The sequence below is a fragment of the Mixophyes fleayi genome, chromosome 6 (genome assembly GCF_038048845.1).
Source record: "Mixophyes fleayi isolate aMixFle1 chromosome 6, aMixFle1.hap1, whole genome shotgun sequence".
NCBI classification, from domain to species: Eukaryota; Metazoa; Chordata; class Amphibia; order Anura; family Limnodynastidae; genus Mixophyes; species Mixophyes fleayi.
Genome location: NC_134407.1, coordinates 87,243,029 through 87,260,726, shown reverse-complemented (window position 1 = coordinate 87,260,726; position 17,698 = coordinate 87,243,029). Strand labels below are relative to the sequence as shown.

General features: G+C 39.2%; 1 protein-coding gene across 2 annotated transcripts in view; it reads left to right on the top strand.

Annotated features, from left to right (window-relative positions):
- The window catches only part of OPN4 (opsin 4), a 78,199-nt gene extending 63,337 nt beyond the window's left edge, over window positions 1–14,862 (top strand). The window contains exons 8-11 of one of the 2 annotated variants that reach the window (XM_075217022.1): window positions 845–1,034; window positions 2,159–2,311; window positions 2,643–2,711; window positions 13,211–14,862. In XM_075217022.1, coding sequence (XP_075073123.1) covers window positions 845–1,034; window positions 2,159–2,311; window positions 2,643–2,711; window positions 13,211–13,513 — 715 coding nt within the window. In that variant the 3' untranslated portion in view covers window positions 13,514–14,862. The remainder of the gene's footprint in view (window positions 1–844; window positions 1,035–2,158; window positions 2,312–2,642; window positions 2,712–13,210) is intronic. The other variant, XM_075217024.1, reaches the window with a different exon arrangement.
- The last annotated feature ends 2,836 nt before the right edge of the window (window positions 14,863–17,698 follow it).

Below are 17,698 nucleotides of genomic sequence, written 5' to 3'. Positions count from 1 at the left end.
GAGTAAAAGTAAAGTGAATAGTTGTTCATCATCAATACAGGTTATTTATTAAATGTTTATGAACGAAACACTTAGAGATTTTTAAATAAACAAGTCAATCAATCTGTATTAAATCTATATCCATTTTCATTTCATTCATCCCCATTCCCTTCTGTGTAGAAGTTCAAAACACAGTCCTTGCCCACCCAGCAGAAATCATAGTGGGGGGGGGACAACTGCCCCCTCTGCCCCCCCCACCCGGTTCCTACTCCCCTGTATATAGTCAATGTTAAGGAGAACCATGGACTTACTTGAAGGACTAGTTTAATTGGCTGCTATCAAAATTGACCCTAGTCTCTCTCTCTGTCTCTCTGTCTGTCTGTCTGTCGCTGTGTGTGTATGTTAGGGAATTTAGACTGCAAGCTCCAATGGGGCAGGAACTGATGTGAGCGAGTTCTCTGTACAGCGCTGCGGAATCAGTTGCGCTATATAAATAAATGGTGATGATGATGATGAAGGACTAAAAATAAAAGGGAATACCTTTGTACAGTTTACTGACACTATTGAGAATTAGACGAGTTTGCTTAAGAAACTGGGTTCATCGCTTATCCTGGATCCATTCAAGATCCCCATCACATTCTTCTGCCTTCAATTACCACTTGAACAAAAAATACATTCTATCAGTGGTTATGATACTTGATACAAAGGCAAATATAATAATTCAAACAATTATTTTTCTTTTTTCAATGTATTTCGTTTCTCCACTCTATTTTTGCACAACTTACATTACACAAAATATGCGCAGCTCTTTTAGTATCAGAGGTTTTCAGGATTTGACTAGTAATAATTAATTGTTGTATCTTAGGATGGCAATTGCAAAGTACATACCTTGTCTGGGATCTATACTCAGAGTTACCCGCAAAGACTCCAAGTCCTTCAGCAGCTATGCAACGTCTCGGCGCTCCACTGTTACTAGTCATTGCAGTCAATCTTCTGACTTGAGTGGGCACCCCAGATTGAAAGGCCGTCTACCTTCTGTATCAGACAGCGAATCGGTAAGAAAAACAAGATATGTGCTGGCATAGTACAGTACATGTATAAATTATGTATTTTAGGTATCTTTTTGCAAAGACAAGAAACTCCATTTGCAATTGAACTCAGCCTTTCTTTAGATACAAAATATTTCAGTACTGAATCCAAATAACTGTATCATTGCCATTTGAACTTATATATGTGTGGCCAAACTGATTATTGATTTGGATGTTCAGTCTTTGAACTAGCAGATCACAATGGGCGATGCTGGGTATATATAATCTGACCCAATTAGTATAGAGCTGCTGTTCAGACACAGGCTGAAAAAAAAGTAGAAACAAGGTTGTATTTGGGTGAAGAGAGTTTTCTCTTTCAGACCCTAGAAAATCGTTATATTCCAGAAACTAGAGGCTAAAGAAGCTGTAAAATTAGTGTGGGGCATTTCTTAGAAAGATTCTAGTGAAATGATCCAATATTAATTGCAAAATATGGATTCAAAAGATGAAAAAAGCACTTATTGAAAAAAAAAAAGAAAAACTGACCATGTTGTGATAAATACTAATAGATAAAGCATGCTATATAAGTTTAATTGTTACTTATATCAGCATAAAATTATAAGCTTATGATCCAATTTGCAACAAATATATTACATTTGCTGCTGCCACTCAGTACACTTTGTCCTACAACCTGCCCCCCCCCCAAAAAAAATAAATAAACAACTTTCAAATCAGATATGCATTCCACCACAGAATATCTTTTCAAAATGTGTGAAGTGAGGTGATGAATACATATGAAGAGAGTATCACATGACCAATTAACAGATTATTTGTTTAGAAGTGTCCCCTTCCAATGCCACAAAGACACTGCTTAAGCTGTAATAACTTCAGTGCAGACCAGTTGGTGTTAGTTATCTAATAAAGCATTGAAGAACCAACCCAAACCTAGTCTCTCTGCATGTGTGACCATTTAAGTAACTTTCTCCATGTGAACTCAACAGTTGTTTCCTGTCTTTCACAAATTACACCTTATAGGATAACCTCATGGGTTGCTGAAAGAATGCAGTCAAATATTTGCCATCATGTACGCTCCATCTTTCACCCTTCCAATCTTCCCATTTATTCAATAAATAAAATACATTACATTACAGGGCTGGACTGATACTGAAGCTGATATCAGTAGTGGGAACTCCAGGCCAGCCAGTAGGCAGGTTTCCTATGAAATGGGCAAAGACACCACTGAGACAAATGACATAAAATCCAAAGCTAAGCTGAAAAGTCATGATTCGGGAATTTTTGAGAAGGTAACTCAGCATTTTTGCAACTCTGTGTACAGTTCATTTAAAAGGTACATTTTGGTCCTCAGCAATGACCCTTTCCATTATTTGTCTTGCAGCCCATTAAATTCCTTTTTATTTATTACATTTTATGGTGTGTGGTTTATTATATGATTTTATTGTTAACTATGGCATTTTAAACCTAATGTATGTGTGCTAGTCCCATTTTTTTCCTTTTATAGTTGTGTTGCCTCACTTGATGTAAATGCTGTGTTGCCTTTATCATTATCTTTTTATCAGTAGTTATAGTTTTAACATTAATAGTAATCCATTCATATGTAATTTTCATGTGTTTTAGACCTCAATGGATGCAGATGAGATTTCATTGATAGAAATTGGCACATCGGATCGTAGTTCTCCCCTTGCTGTAAGTATGCTGAAAATGTTTTAGTACACAGACTGTAAGATTTCAGCTTTTTATATGGAAGCATTCTTTATCTGAGATAGAGTGAGAGTGCAACAAAGCACTGCTCTTCCACTTATTTCAGGACAATGAACTGCATTCCAATACATCCCTGTCCTCCTCTACTGTCAGTCTCAGTTATAATAGTGGCTAGTCCATATTCACATTAAGGACCTTCTAATGTCATCGTGACATCACTATTTCATATGAGGTTCAGCGGCAGATTGAGAAGATGACAAGCAGGTAAAGTGTGGGGCATGTGGGGCACAGACTAGAGAGGTGGGTGGGTTGTGAGCCAGACTGGAGAAATAGGGGATGAGGACCACAGGCTGGAGAGGTAGATAGGTAGTGGGACACAGACTGGAGAGGTGGGTGGATTGTGGTACAGAGACTGATGAACAGGGAACAGGTGGGGCACAGATGTGTAAAGAGGCTGGTGAGGAGAGGGGCATGTGAAGCAAGGGCAGGTGAGAATGAGGCATGTGGGTGCAGGGAGGTGAGGATGTTGTATCAAGACTGCTTATAAATTTTTTTACAACAGTAAAGGCTATTTGTTATCTTTAAATGTTTATAATCGTTGCCGGATAATTATTGTAACTTATTTAGAATATTAAAAAACGCATTTTGTTGACTATACAGTTAGTGTGTTCTTTTTTATACTGTTTTTCAATGGGAATGGAGTTGACAGTGGGGTATGATAGTGAGCAACATGTCATCATGCTCCACCCACAGTTTGTGCATTCCAAAAACAGGGATCCTGCACATTTTTTACTTAGAACTCAAGCAAATATATTTATGCAGAAACCAAGTCATAATCCAGCATAAACTTTTGGTGTTTGTAACCAATGTGATTGAAAAAAACTTATGGCGGTTTGTGGATATCAATGCTAAAAAGCCCTTAATGTATGAGGCATTGTTTAATGGCTATATGCAGGATGTGAGTAGAGTCATTGACTTCTGAATGGTATTTGCCAGAGTAGATGGATGGCAGCAAGAACAGTTTACAAGTAATTCAAAAAACTGATTAGACACAGAACAGAACATGTGTATATGTATAGATAAGGGTCATTTAGGACACTAATAAAATGTGTTGGTGCAGCAATTAAGAATAATTGTATTTATTTTAAAGCACAAAGCATACATAGGTTTATATCTCAGCACAATTTAATGATCCTTCAGCAAAACAAATTTACATGATTATTTCAGACTTTCTGTTCAAATATAAATTTTGTTCTCAAATGTGTATGGTTTGCAAAAGTTATGATCAGCCCATATTTGAACCTCCCCTTCGCAAACGTTCACTTTTTCTTTTAGAGTGCTGCTAATGTTCCTGTAGATTAAGCTGACTGATTAATCTACAGGAACATTGGGTTTTTACTAGTACTTCCAGCTGGGCAATTTCTGGAAATTAGAGAACTACAAGCACCAGTATAACCTATCAGCTAGGGAATGATGGAACAGTTAATAGTATTTTATTGTTTTACACTAATGACAATCTTTTCAGTGTCGCTGGAGGTCAGTACCTGCTCAACCAATCACAAGTGCCCAGCTTGTAAATATTGCTTGTGAGTGGCTGAGATTTTCTTATTCATTTGAAAGGCAATGCATTTCAATAGATTTTCCGCACCCATTAAAAAGGCATTTCCTATTCTAATGAATGAGAAAAACAGCAATTTTGCTCAGCAGAGTAATAACGCTCGAATTCACCTGAATTTAAAATAAATTGGTTCATAGACTGGAAAGTGTGGGGAAGCAATACTGTTTAATTTGATGATGATGGGCAACTTTAACTTCTGAAAATTGCTAGATCACCCATTGATAGATTTTAGTTTAAATAATATTTTGTATAACTTTGTCTTTGGATAACTTTATTTTTTTTATGCTTCAGTCATTCCCCTCAATTGGTATCTGCATGTAACGCTTTATTTTGTCTATTAGCCATTTTAATCCAATTTAGCTTCTGTAGCAACCTTTAGTGAAATGAGTGCTTAGTTAGATTGCACACCTATTTATGTCCCTATCGCCTGACATTTGGGCTTTAACTTTAATTATGGGCTGTCTTTGTGTAAAACTGAGTCGCTAGAACTACTAGTCTTATGAAAGCAATTGCAAGTCAAGTGTCCTACATGTCCACTTTGCCAACAGTGATTAACTTGTGTCCCCTTCATGACTAGTTGGTTGACTAGAGTGAGCAACAGGGACTGAGGTAGCTAACATTTCTTTTCTTAGGTTGGTCCCTTGCCTGAATAATTGTGATTGCCTTCTTATGTCCATGTCTTTAGGTACCAAAACCTATTGCATAATGGCGCTAAAATAGTCCTTTTGAGTGCTCTCAATATCCTTGCTTTGTACCTTCAAAAACTAATAGCTTGTCTGTGGCTTAAAGTGCTCTTTTAATGTCTGATGTAGTGAGATATTCCTTAGTCCAATCACAAATTGGTCCTGCATCAACTTGTCCTCATCTCGCAGATCCCTTGTTTCCTCCTTGCTTTAAACCATTATCTCCAAACTGCTGTAGCATTTCACCTTCCTCATGGACTCATGGACCTTCCTAATGTTTCTAAAGAGCTGTCACAGGAGTGAATATTGCCATATAAACTAACCAGGAACTGAATGACTGGTGGCATACCCCTCCAGTGAATTAAGGGCAAGATCACTCTGGGACTCACCAGGAAGTGAGCTCTTCTGTTGTGTAGAACTCAGTTCGGTAATTCATACCAACAGACTAGGATAAGGTGGAATTAATTTTTGTACTGACACCATGTAGGAACATTTGCGTTGATTTCTGACAAAACTATTATGTAATCTTAGAGAGACAGTTTGTATGTGTGTGTGTGTGTGTGTATATATATATATATATATATATATATATATATAGGTGCAACTGAAGGATGGCGCACTGGTGAGGTTTAGCGGACTAAGGCTAAACAAGGTGGGAACAATTAAATGAGCATGAGGATCGAATATAGGTCTCTGGGTTGGTATCAATCTATGTAATAAATCCAGTTCTTAAATCCAAATGCTAGACAGGATGGATAACCATAACAGACTCTAGTGTATAGAGAATTAACTCCAATGTCACAATGTGCATATGCAGTAAATGTTCAAACGGAGCTGGCTGAACCAATACAACACAGCCCACAAATTTTCCAATTGTATAGCAGCTCTTAGGGTCTCCAAGAGGGAAATCTCAGCTTCGTCTCATGTGTCAGGAACCGGTAAACCAGCGAGTGCTCAAATTGACAAAGTGTGCTGGGGCAGAGCTTGGTGCAACTTTCTGAATACCTTTCAGCAAGGTGCAGATGTTTGATTGCGGTGTTTGTATGGGGACGGCTGCCCGAGACCAAGAAGTACTGCGTACTGCACTCGCTGGTTTACCGGTTCCTGACACATGAGACAAAGCTGAGATTCCCTCTTGGAGACCCTAATACAGATAAGCTGGTTTTATATTACCTTTTGGTATGCTTCCACCTATTACACTGTTATTTGGTGAACTGTATTACTCTGCATACCTATCTCCTTCCCTCAGCTGCTATACAATTGGAAAATTTGTGGGCTGTGTTGTATTGGTTCAGCCAGCTCCGTTTGAACATTTACTGCATATGCATATTGTGATATTGGAGTTAATTCTCTATACACTAGAGTCTGTTATGGTTATCCATCCTGTCTAGCATTTGGATTTAAGAACTGGATTTATTACATAGATTGTTGGATACCAACCCAGAGACCTATATTCGATCCTTACTCTCATTTAATTGTTCCCACCTTGTTTAGCCTTAGTCCGCTAAACCTCACCAGTGCGCCATCCAGACAGCATGGCAGAGAGTGAAAGGGCAAAGGCAGCATGGCAGAGAGTGAGAAGGGGCAATGGCAGCATGGCAGAGAGTGAGAAGGAGCAAAGGCATCATGGCAGAGAGTGAAAAGGGGCTACTGCAGCAGAGTATGAAGGGGGGCTAATGAAGTATGGCAGATTAAGAAGGGGGGGCAATGCAGCATAGCAGAGTGTGAAGGGGGCCACTGCAGCATGGCAGAGTATGAAGGGGGGCTAATGAAGTATGGCTGATTGTGAAGGGGGGGCAAAGCAGCATAGCAGAGTGTGAAGGGGGGCCAAAGCAGGATGGCAGAGTATGAAGGGGGGCCAAAGCAGCATGGCAGAATGTGAAAGGAGTTCAAAGCAGCATGGCACATGGTGTTGAAGGTGTCGCCGAAGAAGGGGGGAAGCAAAAGCAGCATGGCACAGTCTGATAAAGAGGGGGCAGAAGAAGGAGGGAGCAAAAGCAGCATGGAGGGCGCAGTGTGATCATAAGGAGGCACAGCATGGTGATGAAGGGGCACAGTAATGTGTGTGATGGCACAGCGGGCTTGTGGCAATGTAATGTGTGTGGTAGGTGGTGGCTAACTAATGGGTGCTATTTTGTTTGTGGGGTGATGGTGGGCCAATTTAATTTTATAGTGGGGACTATTGTGGTTTGGGCGCTATTAATTGAATGCGGGGCTGACTTTGAGACGCATGAGGTCTATTTATTAAATGTAAATTTGAATTATATAATGGCAGTGACGGTTGCAGGAAATATGTATATTTATTATACAAAAGTGCTATTAATTTTTTGCTGGGGCTGTCTGGAGGGAGGGAAATAGGTTTATTAACTAAATGGGAATACTATTACTTTAATGTTGGGGCTGAAGGAAGGCCTAAGTATTAATTGTGGGTCCTATTGATTTAACGCCGGGGTTGGTTGGAATTTTCTTAATGTACCCATTTTTTTCCAAATAGAGCCCCCAACATTCTAGGATCCAGACAAGCCGCAACTAAAAAAATAGTAGCCATAGGTGGTGAAAGTGACAAGAACAGGTAGGACAGTCTGTCAAATGTTCGGAGTCTAGTGGGACAATCCCGATTTTTGGTGACTGTTTTGCTCAATCTAAGGAGCAGGTCAAGAGTGTGCATTCTTTATATACACACTGCATTCTTTATATACTACACTATGGTGTTAGCTGTCCTTCGTGGGCTGACCACTCCCTCTCTAGTGTCTGGTCTTGCCTCATTGATGACTGGCCACACCCCCTCTGGTGGGCCCCCAGCATTGCAGTCCCCCAGTGGGCTCTTCATGCCCCAGTCCGACACTGGGTGTGTCTGCATTAGCAGCAATCAAACAAAAGCAGGTGTGAAAGCCCCTCTTTAAAGGGAAGGTGGGAGTGTTGCCTGCCCATAAAGCTAGGGCTGTGGGAGGAGTGTCAGGTATAAAACCCTGTTCAGGGTGACTGATGCTAGAGAAGCTGGCCAGGTGTAAGACAGCTAGGGGTATATTTACTAAGCTGTGGGTTTGAAAAAGTGTTGATGTTGCCTATAGCAACCAATCAGATTCTAGCTGTCATTTTGTAGAATGTATTAAATAAATGATAACTAGAATCTGATTGGTTACTATAGGCAACATCTCCACTTTTTCAAACCTGCAGTTTAGTAAATATACCCCCTAGTCTCTGTTTATCTAGTGTTTAGGGTCACAAAAAACTGTGTGGAATGTTTATGGTGTCAAATACTTTACCATCTTGCCATCTTGACATTAAAACTAAGTAGAAAGCAAAAAGCTGTTTGTGTGTGTTTCACTATATATATATATATATATATATATATATATATATATATATATATATAGTGAATATTTGGGATATCTGACTTGATAAGCCTTAAATATCTTCATTCTGGTACGCATATTTATACTCAGGAGTGTCTGGTGTATTCACTACATCTTTTTTGGACTTTAGACCTTTGGTCCATTTCTCTGGTGATAAGGATATTTTTCATTCTGGACCCTCCTTGGTCCTAACATATATTATAATACTACACTATTTTCCTTCTTACTCTCCATTTCCATATATATATATATATATATATATATATATATATATATATGCATGTATGAGAGGGAGAGAGGGAGAGGGAGAGAGAGAGAGGGAGATAGAGAGAGATGTAGATAGATAGATAGATAGATAGATAGATAGATAGATAGATAGATATACATGGCGTTTGATTAAAGATACAGACCTACTTCAGAGGCCTTCTGCCTCTCACAGTACCTCACTCCTAAATGCCTTGTTGTTATCATAGAAATCAACCCTTTTTAGCATCCGGTTAGTGTTCAAAGCACCCTAAAATGTTTGCAAAATTCCTTAGGCCAGAAAAATCTATATTTCTTGTAGGAAACAAAAATGATCAAAGAAATACTTCCCCATACACAATTTTGTGAAGCTCTGTAGGTGGTATCTTATATCCTGTAGATTGATGTTCGGGGAGGTGTTGTGCTAGAGATATGTAGCCTGTTTGTCAATAGTAAGGGGTTGAGGGAGTCAGGTGTCGTCAAAAGCAAATCAGGTAAGCAAGAAGGGGATAAGGGGAAGGTTGTTGCAGAATGAAACAAAGGGAAAGAAAAAGGGGGAACATTAGTGGAAGTTGTGAATGAAAGTATTCAGAGAAGAATGGAGAAGGAGAAACAGTGTGTGGTAGGTAAGTAAGAGAATAGGCAGGGTTGTAGAAGGATGGAAATGGTGGAGAGGTATGAAGCTCATGCTCTCCGGTGTTTTGGCCACCTTTCTTAGCGATATTGTTTTGATTTGGATCCTGTCATTAAATAGCAGTGTGTGCTTAGTCTCTCGGCCAGTGCTAGCATCTATACCCTGCTATTTTGCTGAAACCTTTGTCTACTAATTACCTGTTGCCTATCCTTTGCTTGTTCACTGGATATTCTCTGTCTGCTGCCCGCTGTAGACCCTTGGTTTTGTTTCTGGTTGTCCCTGCATGTAGCCTGCCCATGACCATTTGCATTCTCTGTGGTAAATCTTTTGTATACCGCCTGGTGTACTACTACACAGTCTATCAGATACTTCCAGTCTCTGTACCCCATCGCTACCTTGCACCCCAGATAAACTTTTACTACTCGGATTAAAAGTCCTAGGGGCATCTGAAAATATCTGTGAAAATATCACTCTCTTTGGGAAAGGCAGCTGCTATACATGAAGACCTCTGACATACCTTGTTCAAGAATATATCTGGTGTCCAGTGGGAGCCATTTCACTGGGACTCCATGATGAAACCTCACTCCAGGTTCTCCTGTTTGTAGGTGATCATGGCCGTAGTCTCAGGCTCAGGCATCAGGTATTTCTTACCATTTGGTGTATTAGTGCCATGCAGCAGGTTGATTGAGCAGTGCCATTATCTGGTACCTTAGTACTCCTCAGGCAGCCCTTTGTTTCCAGACTTGGGTCTATATTTACTAAGATTTATACCTCACCAGCGGTTTAGTGGTCCAAACCGCTGCAATTGCTATAGAGTGGTTTGAGGCTGCATTTTAAAATGTCTGGCGATGTGTGGCGGATTGAAAACAGCTAAAGCGCCGGCGGTTTGGTTAAAACTGCCACCCAAAACACAGGACAGGACAGTTTTAATACCTGCTTCTGAATGGATTGATAGCTCAAACATGCTGTTTGAGCTATTTGCCATTCAAAACATAAGAGGAAGCATCATTGGCGCTTAAATTATTGGGGCAATCAATATTTATTAAGGGGCAAAATTATTTTAAAATTAACTTATGGGGCAAATTTAAATTTTCATTATATTTAGGGGACAAATTATTCAATTATTATATTATTTGGGTACTATGTAATGTGAAATTGTGCAACATGAATAATTATATCCACCATTAACAATGAGTTAATATTATATATTCACATTATCCCATAATAAAATTCAATAATAGTGTTCCCTTAAAATAAAGAATAAAAAATTGCCCCATAAGTTAATTGTAAATTCATTTTACCCCTTAGTCAATAAATGATGATAGCCTCAATAATTTAAATGTCAATTGTGTTTTCTCTTATGTTCTGAATGGCAAAATAGCTCACACAGCATTCAGTTTGAGCAATCTCGGCACTCACAACCACCTTTTTTATTTTGGCAGTTTGGATGGCGGTTTTTCAGCAGTTTTGCAAACCCCACCTTAGTAAATCTGGCAGCTTGTATATTCATCATTGTTAAAATTGAGGTGGCGATTTGTAAAGTGGTGATTTCATAAAAAGTCACTGCTGGATGTTTTAATGGCGCTTTGGAGTTTGGTTTTAAACCCGCCGGAAAAATCACTGTAAACTGGCGGTTCCTTTAGTAAATCTAGCCTTTGGTCTTTCCTCTTTCGGTAGTCATACATACAGTTGATGCTTTAGCTGTTGTAGGTAATTGGTTTGACATAACTCATCCCACTCATGTATCTGTTTTGTCCTCCAATCAATCACTGGGTTGTGCTTGCAGAACCAGGTGTAACCCAGAATGATTGGGCTAATATATTTTCATATCTGAGCATTCTTTCTTCCAATAGACTTGGCGGCCACAGAAAAAACCTCCACCCATTTCTCATTCTTGAGCAAAGAAAATCTCCCTGGATGCAGGGGTTCCTCTAAGCATTCGGTTAGCATAGCATAGATCATTCATGACTGGTGAGTTAACTGGAGGAGGTAAGTATACCATCTCTTTCCATTGAAACTGAAATTCCTGAATGCAGGTGTCAAGCTGCATGCAATTGACGATGAGTCTCTCCAGGGAGGTGGGAATGTCCTGGGAAGTGAGCTCATCTTTATTTAAGTCCACTAATCATCTCTGAAAGGAGGCAAGCAGTCACTTGTCATTTCATTGCGTCTTTGATGTGAGTGTCAGCATACTGTCACACCTCTGCTAGTCAAAGCAGTCATTCTGGTGCCAGGTGCTTGATTCCTTCATTGGTCCTGAGGTCCAGGTGCTTGATTCCTCCATCGGTCCTTAGGTCCAGTCTGCAGTCCTCCTCTGCTGCACCTGCTGTTAACAGCGGTCATGCAGCACTTCTGGGTTGCTATACCCACGATCACATAACCACAGGTGCAGGTTAAGAAGATTCAAATCTTACCCTTAGCTTCTGGCTCCCTAAACTGTGCTATATTACCTACCTGGCTGCAATTTGGACCTCCTGATTTTTGATCTCAGATTGGTTGTAACTATACTTTGGATTCTGATTCAGTATTTTGCAGTCCGTTGGTGTACCAGTGCTCAGTTTGTCTAACTCGCCTCATCTCCTACATTTTTGTTTGCTTCTCTATGTATTACATTCAACTTCACACAAGAAGGCACCACGGAGGTCTGTAACCTGCAAGCTCCCGGCAGCAAAGCCTATATCATCTTACGGTGTATGTGTAAACTGAAAAAGTTGATCTTAGCAAAAATCGTATAAATTTATGAATGTATAGTAATTGCACAGGTGGCTGATCTAAAAAGCAATCAGCTGGTCACTCACATTTGTCTGATTGTATATAGGTGTTTATTCTGCTGGTGGTCCGTGCTGTGTCAAGTCTTAATAACTATGTTTCATCCAGGGGTCGTTGTGGATGTTGTAAATTCCACATTTTCTTTTTTAGGGGGAGGATACAGAGAGCAAAGGAAGGGGGTGAAGTACAGTTACAAAATATTTATTAAAAGAAAAGTAAGGTTTGCACTCACATTAATTGAAGAGCAAAACGGGCATCTGCAAGCAGTGTCGGATTGGGGTATGATGGGCCCACCAAGCGGAAGCATTAGTAGGACCTCCTATGACTGAGGCTGTAGCGTCAGAACAGTGTGTGCTGAGCCCTAATTGGAGGAGCTGTGTGCTGTGCCCCGATCCACTACTAAATTTATGTAATGAATTAGTGTAACTGATAAAATTAGGTTATGATTGATTTTGGAATGTCAGGGAGTATTCATTTATCCATTTAGTTAACTTATTTATTTATTTTATTTATATAATGTCTACATATCCCTTTACAGAAAATATTTAATCATTAGCCAGTTAACATACCAGTATGCTGTTGAAGTGTGGGAAGACACCAGATCACCCAGGGTAAACCCACACAAATACAGGGAGAACAGGTTTCCTAAGAATGTCTTAATTTTAGCTGTATGTTTAACAGTGACAGTGAGATAGGGTTTGTCAGATTTAGACAGGCTGATGACAGAGGCAAAGCAGCCGGTAGCTTTTACCTTAGAAGCTGGTGGCTACTGCTTCTCAATGTCTGGATGGACTGGTAGAGCGTAGCTGGGCTATAATGTCACTAACCAAGTCCACACATCCAGACTGAGTCTCTACTTTTATTTAGGATGGAAGACAGACAGTACAGGAGTTTTGACATAGTACTATAATTTGAGACAGTTGGGCCTATTTATTAACCCATGTGAGATACAAGATGCATAATTTTACTTCCTTATTGTTAACTACCTTAACCTTTTCTCCTATTTGCCATAGTCCTTAAACCTGATTATAAACATAATACAGTGATTTAAACAGAGTTAAACTCATGCCTTTGTTGTATTGCAGCAAATAATCACAGTTAGAGTTTGAGTTTTAAAATATTTTTATTGTAACTATTTTCTCTTGTTTGAAAACACTGTTTTTTTTTATTTCATTCTTAAGTCTGGAAAAAGTTTGAACGCCTATGGTCAAAGAAAAGGAGATCCTAATTCTCGTATAGCAGCATCGAGGATACCTAGTATTGTAGTGACCTACAGTAACTACCACAGTGGCCAAGCACCAGTAGACCACAACTCGCCTCTGCCTTTCCACAGAACAAACAGCCAGGATCGGGAGAAGGATTTCAGAAAACAAACAGATAAGATAAAACAGAATTCTCCATTAGCCACCATCATGACTGAGACGATACCAGAAAATAGCATGGAAATATTCATAGACCAATCATCACTAAGAAAAACATCATGAAATGTCCATGAATGTAATGAAAACATTTGATTTGTATGTTGCCTAGTCAATGTGCTATAATTTGTACTGGTTACTGTACACAGATCATGTTTAAAAGGTAACTAGATGTAATGTACTTCTAATGCATAATTATAGTCAGTATAATCATCAAATGTGTTCGCTAATAGGGACTGGAATTGTAGACTGAAATGCCTTGCACGCATCGTCGTTAATTGTAAACATTTAATTCAGGGTTTTAAGCCTTTCGCACCTAACACGTTTTTTTTTACCCCTGCGCTATGCCTTTTTAGCAATATTTGGGCTCATCACATTTCCACTTCAATGTCAGTCATTTTTCTGTTCTGTATCCAAACAAATTATATATTGTTGTTTTCAAAAGGCTTCGCATTTTCAGAAAATATCATTGTTTTTAGAATAGAAGTCATAGCAGATTACAGGAAGGCAGTAGTGGAAAATAAAGCATTTTCATTTAATTACTAAAAAAAAGTTGAGCAAACAGTTGGAAAAAAGGGATTGTCATACGTTTCTGAATAGCTTCAGGTCTTCTGATAAGAATGGCTCCCGATTTGTATATTGTAATCGTGGTAAGCTTTTATCCTCCTGCAATGATAATTATTGCATGATGATCTAAACAATTATAATAATAAAAAAATAATTAAACATGTTCACCCTCATTTGAGTGAGGTGGCTTTCCCCTTACAAACAAGGGTGCATCCAAGTTTTTCTGAGGCATTTCTGACATTGTTTACAGCTCTCCCACATGAAATAATAAGTGTTGACCTGTCATAAAAAAAAAAAAAATAATACTCCGTTTGTAATCAAACAAAATTGCTGCTTAATTTAATTATAAAATAATATTGCTCCCATAAATTAACTAAAATTAAATTTGCACCATAAGTTAATTATAAATATAAATAATACTTGTCCCATAATTCTCAAGTCAATGGTGTCTCCTCTTAAGAATGGGAAGAGAGTTGAAACAGCATGCTGTTTGAGTCTATCTAGCCTATCAGAAGCAGATCTAAAGAAACAATGATTTTTCTAGGGATTTTGACTAAACCGCTGGCACACATCACTGGAGCTTTGATTTGGACACTCCAAATTGCAGGATAATACATACAGCGGTTTGGAGATGTAAATCATTGGCAATTTGCAGCAATCACCGGTTTATACATTTCCACCAGAATGTTTGTTATATACTAATATGTTATCCAATACAATTCATTATACAAACCAAAAAAGGATGTAAATGATTTAGAGGTTAGCATCAAAATTTAAAAAAGTTTGTCTGGAAGCATAATGAGTTTTGAAAAAAATTAATGCAACTAATTAAAAGGAGTGATTGAATACGTATGCATTTTTGCAGTGCATGTTTACAAACCCTGTTCATGAAAAATTAAAAGCAAAAAGTTAATTATTCTGAAACAAAAAGTAACTTTGATGTTAATCAACATAGCAACAAAGTTCCATAATTAATTATTTAAGGCAACATTGGCACAGTGTGTGTGTGTGTGTGTGTGTGTGTGTGTGTGTGTGTGTGTGTGTGTGTGTGTGTGTATGTATGTTTGTGTGTGTGTGTAAGAGATTGACAGGTCTTTATGGTTGGATGGATCTAGCTACATTCTGCGAGATGCAAAATTGGTGCTTTTATTCCAGGCACATCACCATCATAAAGAATGAACATAGGCTGTTACAGAGTGCCTTCTGATTTCCATTGTGATATGCAATTCTACCAGCAAAGTCCTGTTTTCCCTGTCATATGTCTACTTTACTACTTAAATTGTCATTTATGATGCATTATTACAGTAATTGTTACACCACAGCATTCTGTAGAACATACTTCCCCAACATTTACAAAAGGGCCGTCGATGATCTGCACAAACCATGTCCAAATTTGCCTGAATGCGCCCACATTTGAACAAAGCTTCTACTTGGTTTACAGTAGGCAATGCCCCTTGTGAGGAATGGATAGCATCCCAAAAAAATCAGGACTATTTGAATGTAGATAGATATAAACATACATACACACATCTCTGTCAGAGACACAGACATTATTCACTTATCAAGTTCTGTAAAAGCAAGGTCAGGGCATTTTAACAAGTTAAAGTGTCAGTGTATGAGAAACATACACTATATGAACAAAAGTATTTGGACGCTTGACCATTATACCAACAGGGACTGTAATGACATTGTATTCAAATACATATAATTTAATATGGAGTTGGTCCCCTTTTGCAGCAATAACAGTTTCCAATCTTCTTGGAAAGCTTTCCACAAGATGTTGGTGTGTTTCTGTGGGAATTTGTGGCCAATCATTCTGAGCATTTATGTGGTCAGGCACTGATGTTGGACGAGAAGGCCTGGCTCACAAACTCCATTCCAGTTCATCCTAAAGGTGTTCGATGGGGTTGAGGTTAGTCAAGTTCTTCCACACCAAATTCATCAAAACCATGTTTTTGTAGTCCTTGTTTTGTGCACTGGGGCACAGTCATGTTGGAATAGAAAAGGGCCTTCCCCAAACTGTTGCCAGAAAGTTGGAAGCATAGCATTGTCCAAAATGACTTGGTATGCTGAAGCATTAAGATTGCCCTTCACTGGAGATAAGGGACCTAGCACAAACCATGAAAAACAGCCCCATAACATTATTCCTCCTCCATCAAACTTCACAGTTGGCATTATACAATCAGGCAGGTAACGTTTTCCTGGCATCTGCAAAACTCTGACTGTTTGTCAGTCAGACTCTCTCATCTGACTGCCAAACAGAAGCGTCATTCACCACTCCGCAGAGCATGATTCTACTGCTCACCAGTCCAGTGCCGGTGTGCTTTACACCACTCCATTCAAAGCTTGGCATTGGTCTTGGTGATGTGAGGCTTGCATGCAGCTGCTCGACCATGGAAACCCATTCCATTAAGCTTCCTTTGTACAGTTTTTGTGCTTACATTAATGCCAGTAGAAATTTGAAATTCTTCAGCTATGGAATCAGCAGAGGTTTGGCGACTTTCACGCACCATGTGCTTTAGCAGTCGTTGACCCCGCTTTATAATTTTACATGGTCTTCCAATTTGTGGCTGAGTTGCTGCTGTGCCTAAACGCTTCCACTTTCTAATATTACTTACAGTTGACCGTGGAATATCCAGCAGGGATACAATTTCACAAACCTTCTTATTGCAAAGGTGGCATCCTATCAAAGTACCACGCTTGAGGTCACTGAGATTGCATGGCTGGGTGCTTGATTTTTTACACCTCTGGCAATAGATTTGATAGAAACACCTCAATTCAATAATTTACAGGTGTGGCCAAATACTTTCGATATAGTATAGACTGTCCTAAGAAATGATGGGAGAGTAGTCTTTGCAAAGTTCATGGCTCAGATGTTTTTAACTTCTTCATAATCATCATCATTTATTTATATAGCGCCACTAATTCCGCAGCGCTGTACAGAGAACTCATTCACATCAGTCCCTGCCCCATTGGAGCTTACAGTCTAAATTCCCTAACATGCACACACAGACAGAGACAGACAGGCAGGAAGAGACTAGGGTTAATTTTTGAAAGCAGCCAATTAACCTATCAGCATGTTTTTGGAGTGTGGGAGGAAACCGGAGCACCCGGAGGAAACCCACGCAAACACAGGGAGAACATACAAACTCCACACAGATAAGGCCATGGTCGGGAATTGAACTCATGACCCCTGTGCTGTGAGGCAGAAATGCTAACCACTAGGCCACTGTGCTGCCGACAACTGGGTTGTAGTGTGAGCCTTAGCCTTATCTCAAACCTTCTCTGGATTGTTGACTTTTCTGCAGTGGGTGGAATGGATCCAAGTGTCTCTTTCTGCTACTTTCAGAGATGTGATGCTGGTCATCAACACTTGGTACAGGCCCTCCCACCTATCTGTTAAACAACTTGAGTGTAAGAAATTGCAGATCATAACATATTTCTCAGGTTCAACATTGTGAAAGTTAGTGTCAGGCATATCAGGAGACAGTATTTTGAGGTTCTTTTGCTGCTGTCTCAGCTGTTTACTCATCTTTATAAGATGTTGAACGGTTACCTCATTGTTGCATTTTAAATCGTCTTGGGGATCTATAAATATGTTAGGTTGTCTGCCTAAAAGAATTTCAAAAGTAATTCAAAATGCTGCTAATTCTTTACAATGGCTCCGTCAGAGGTATTATGAGA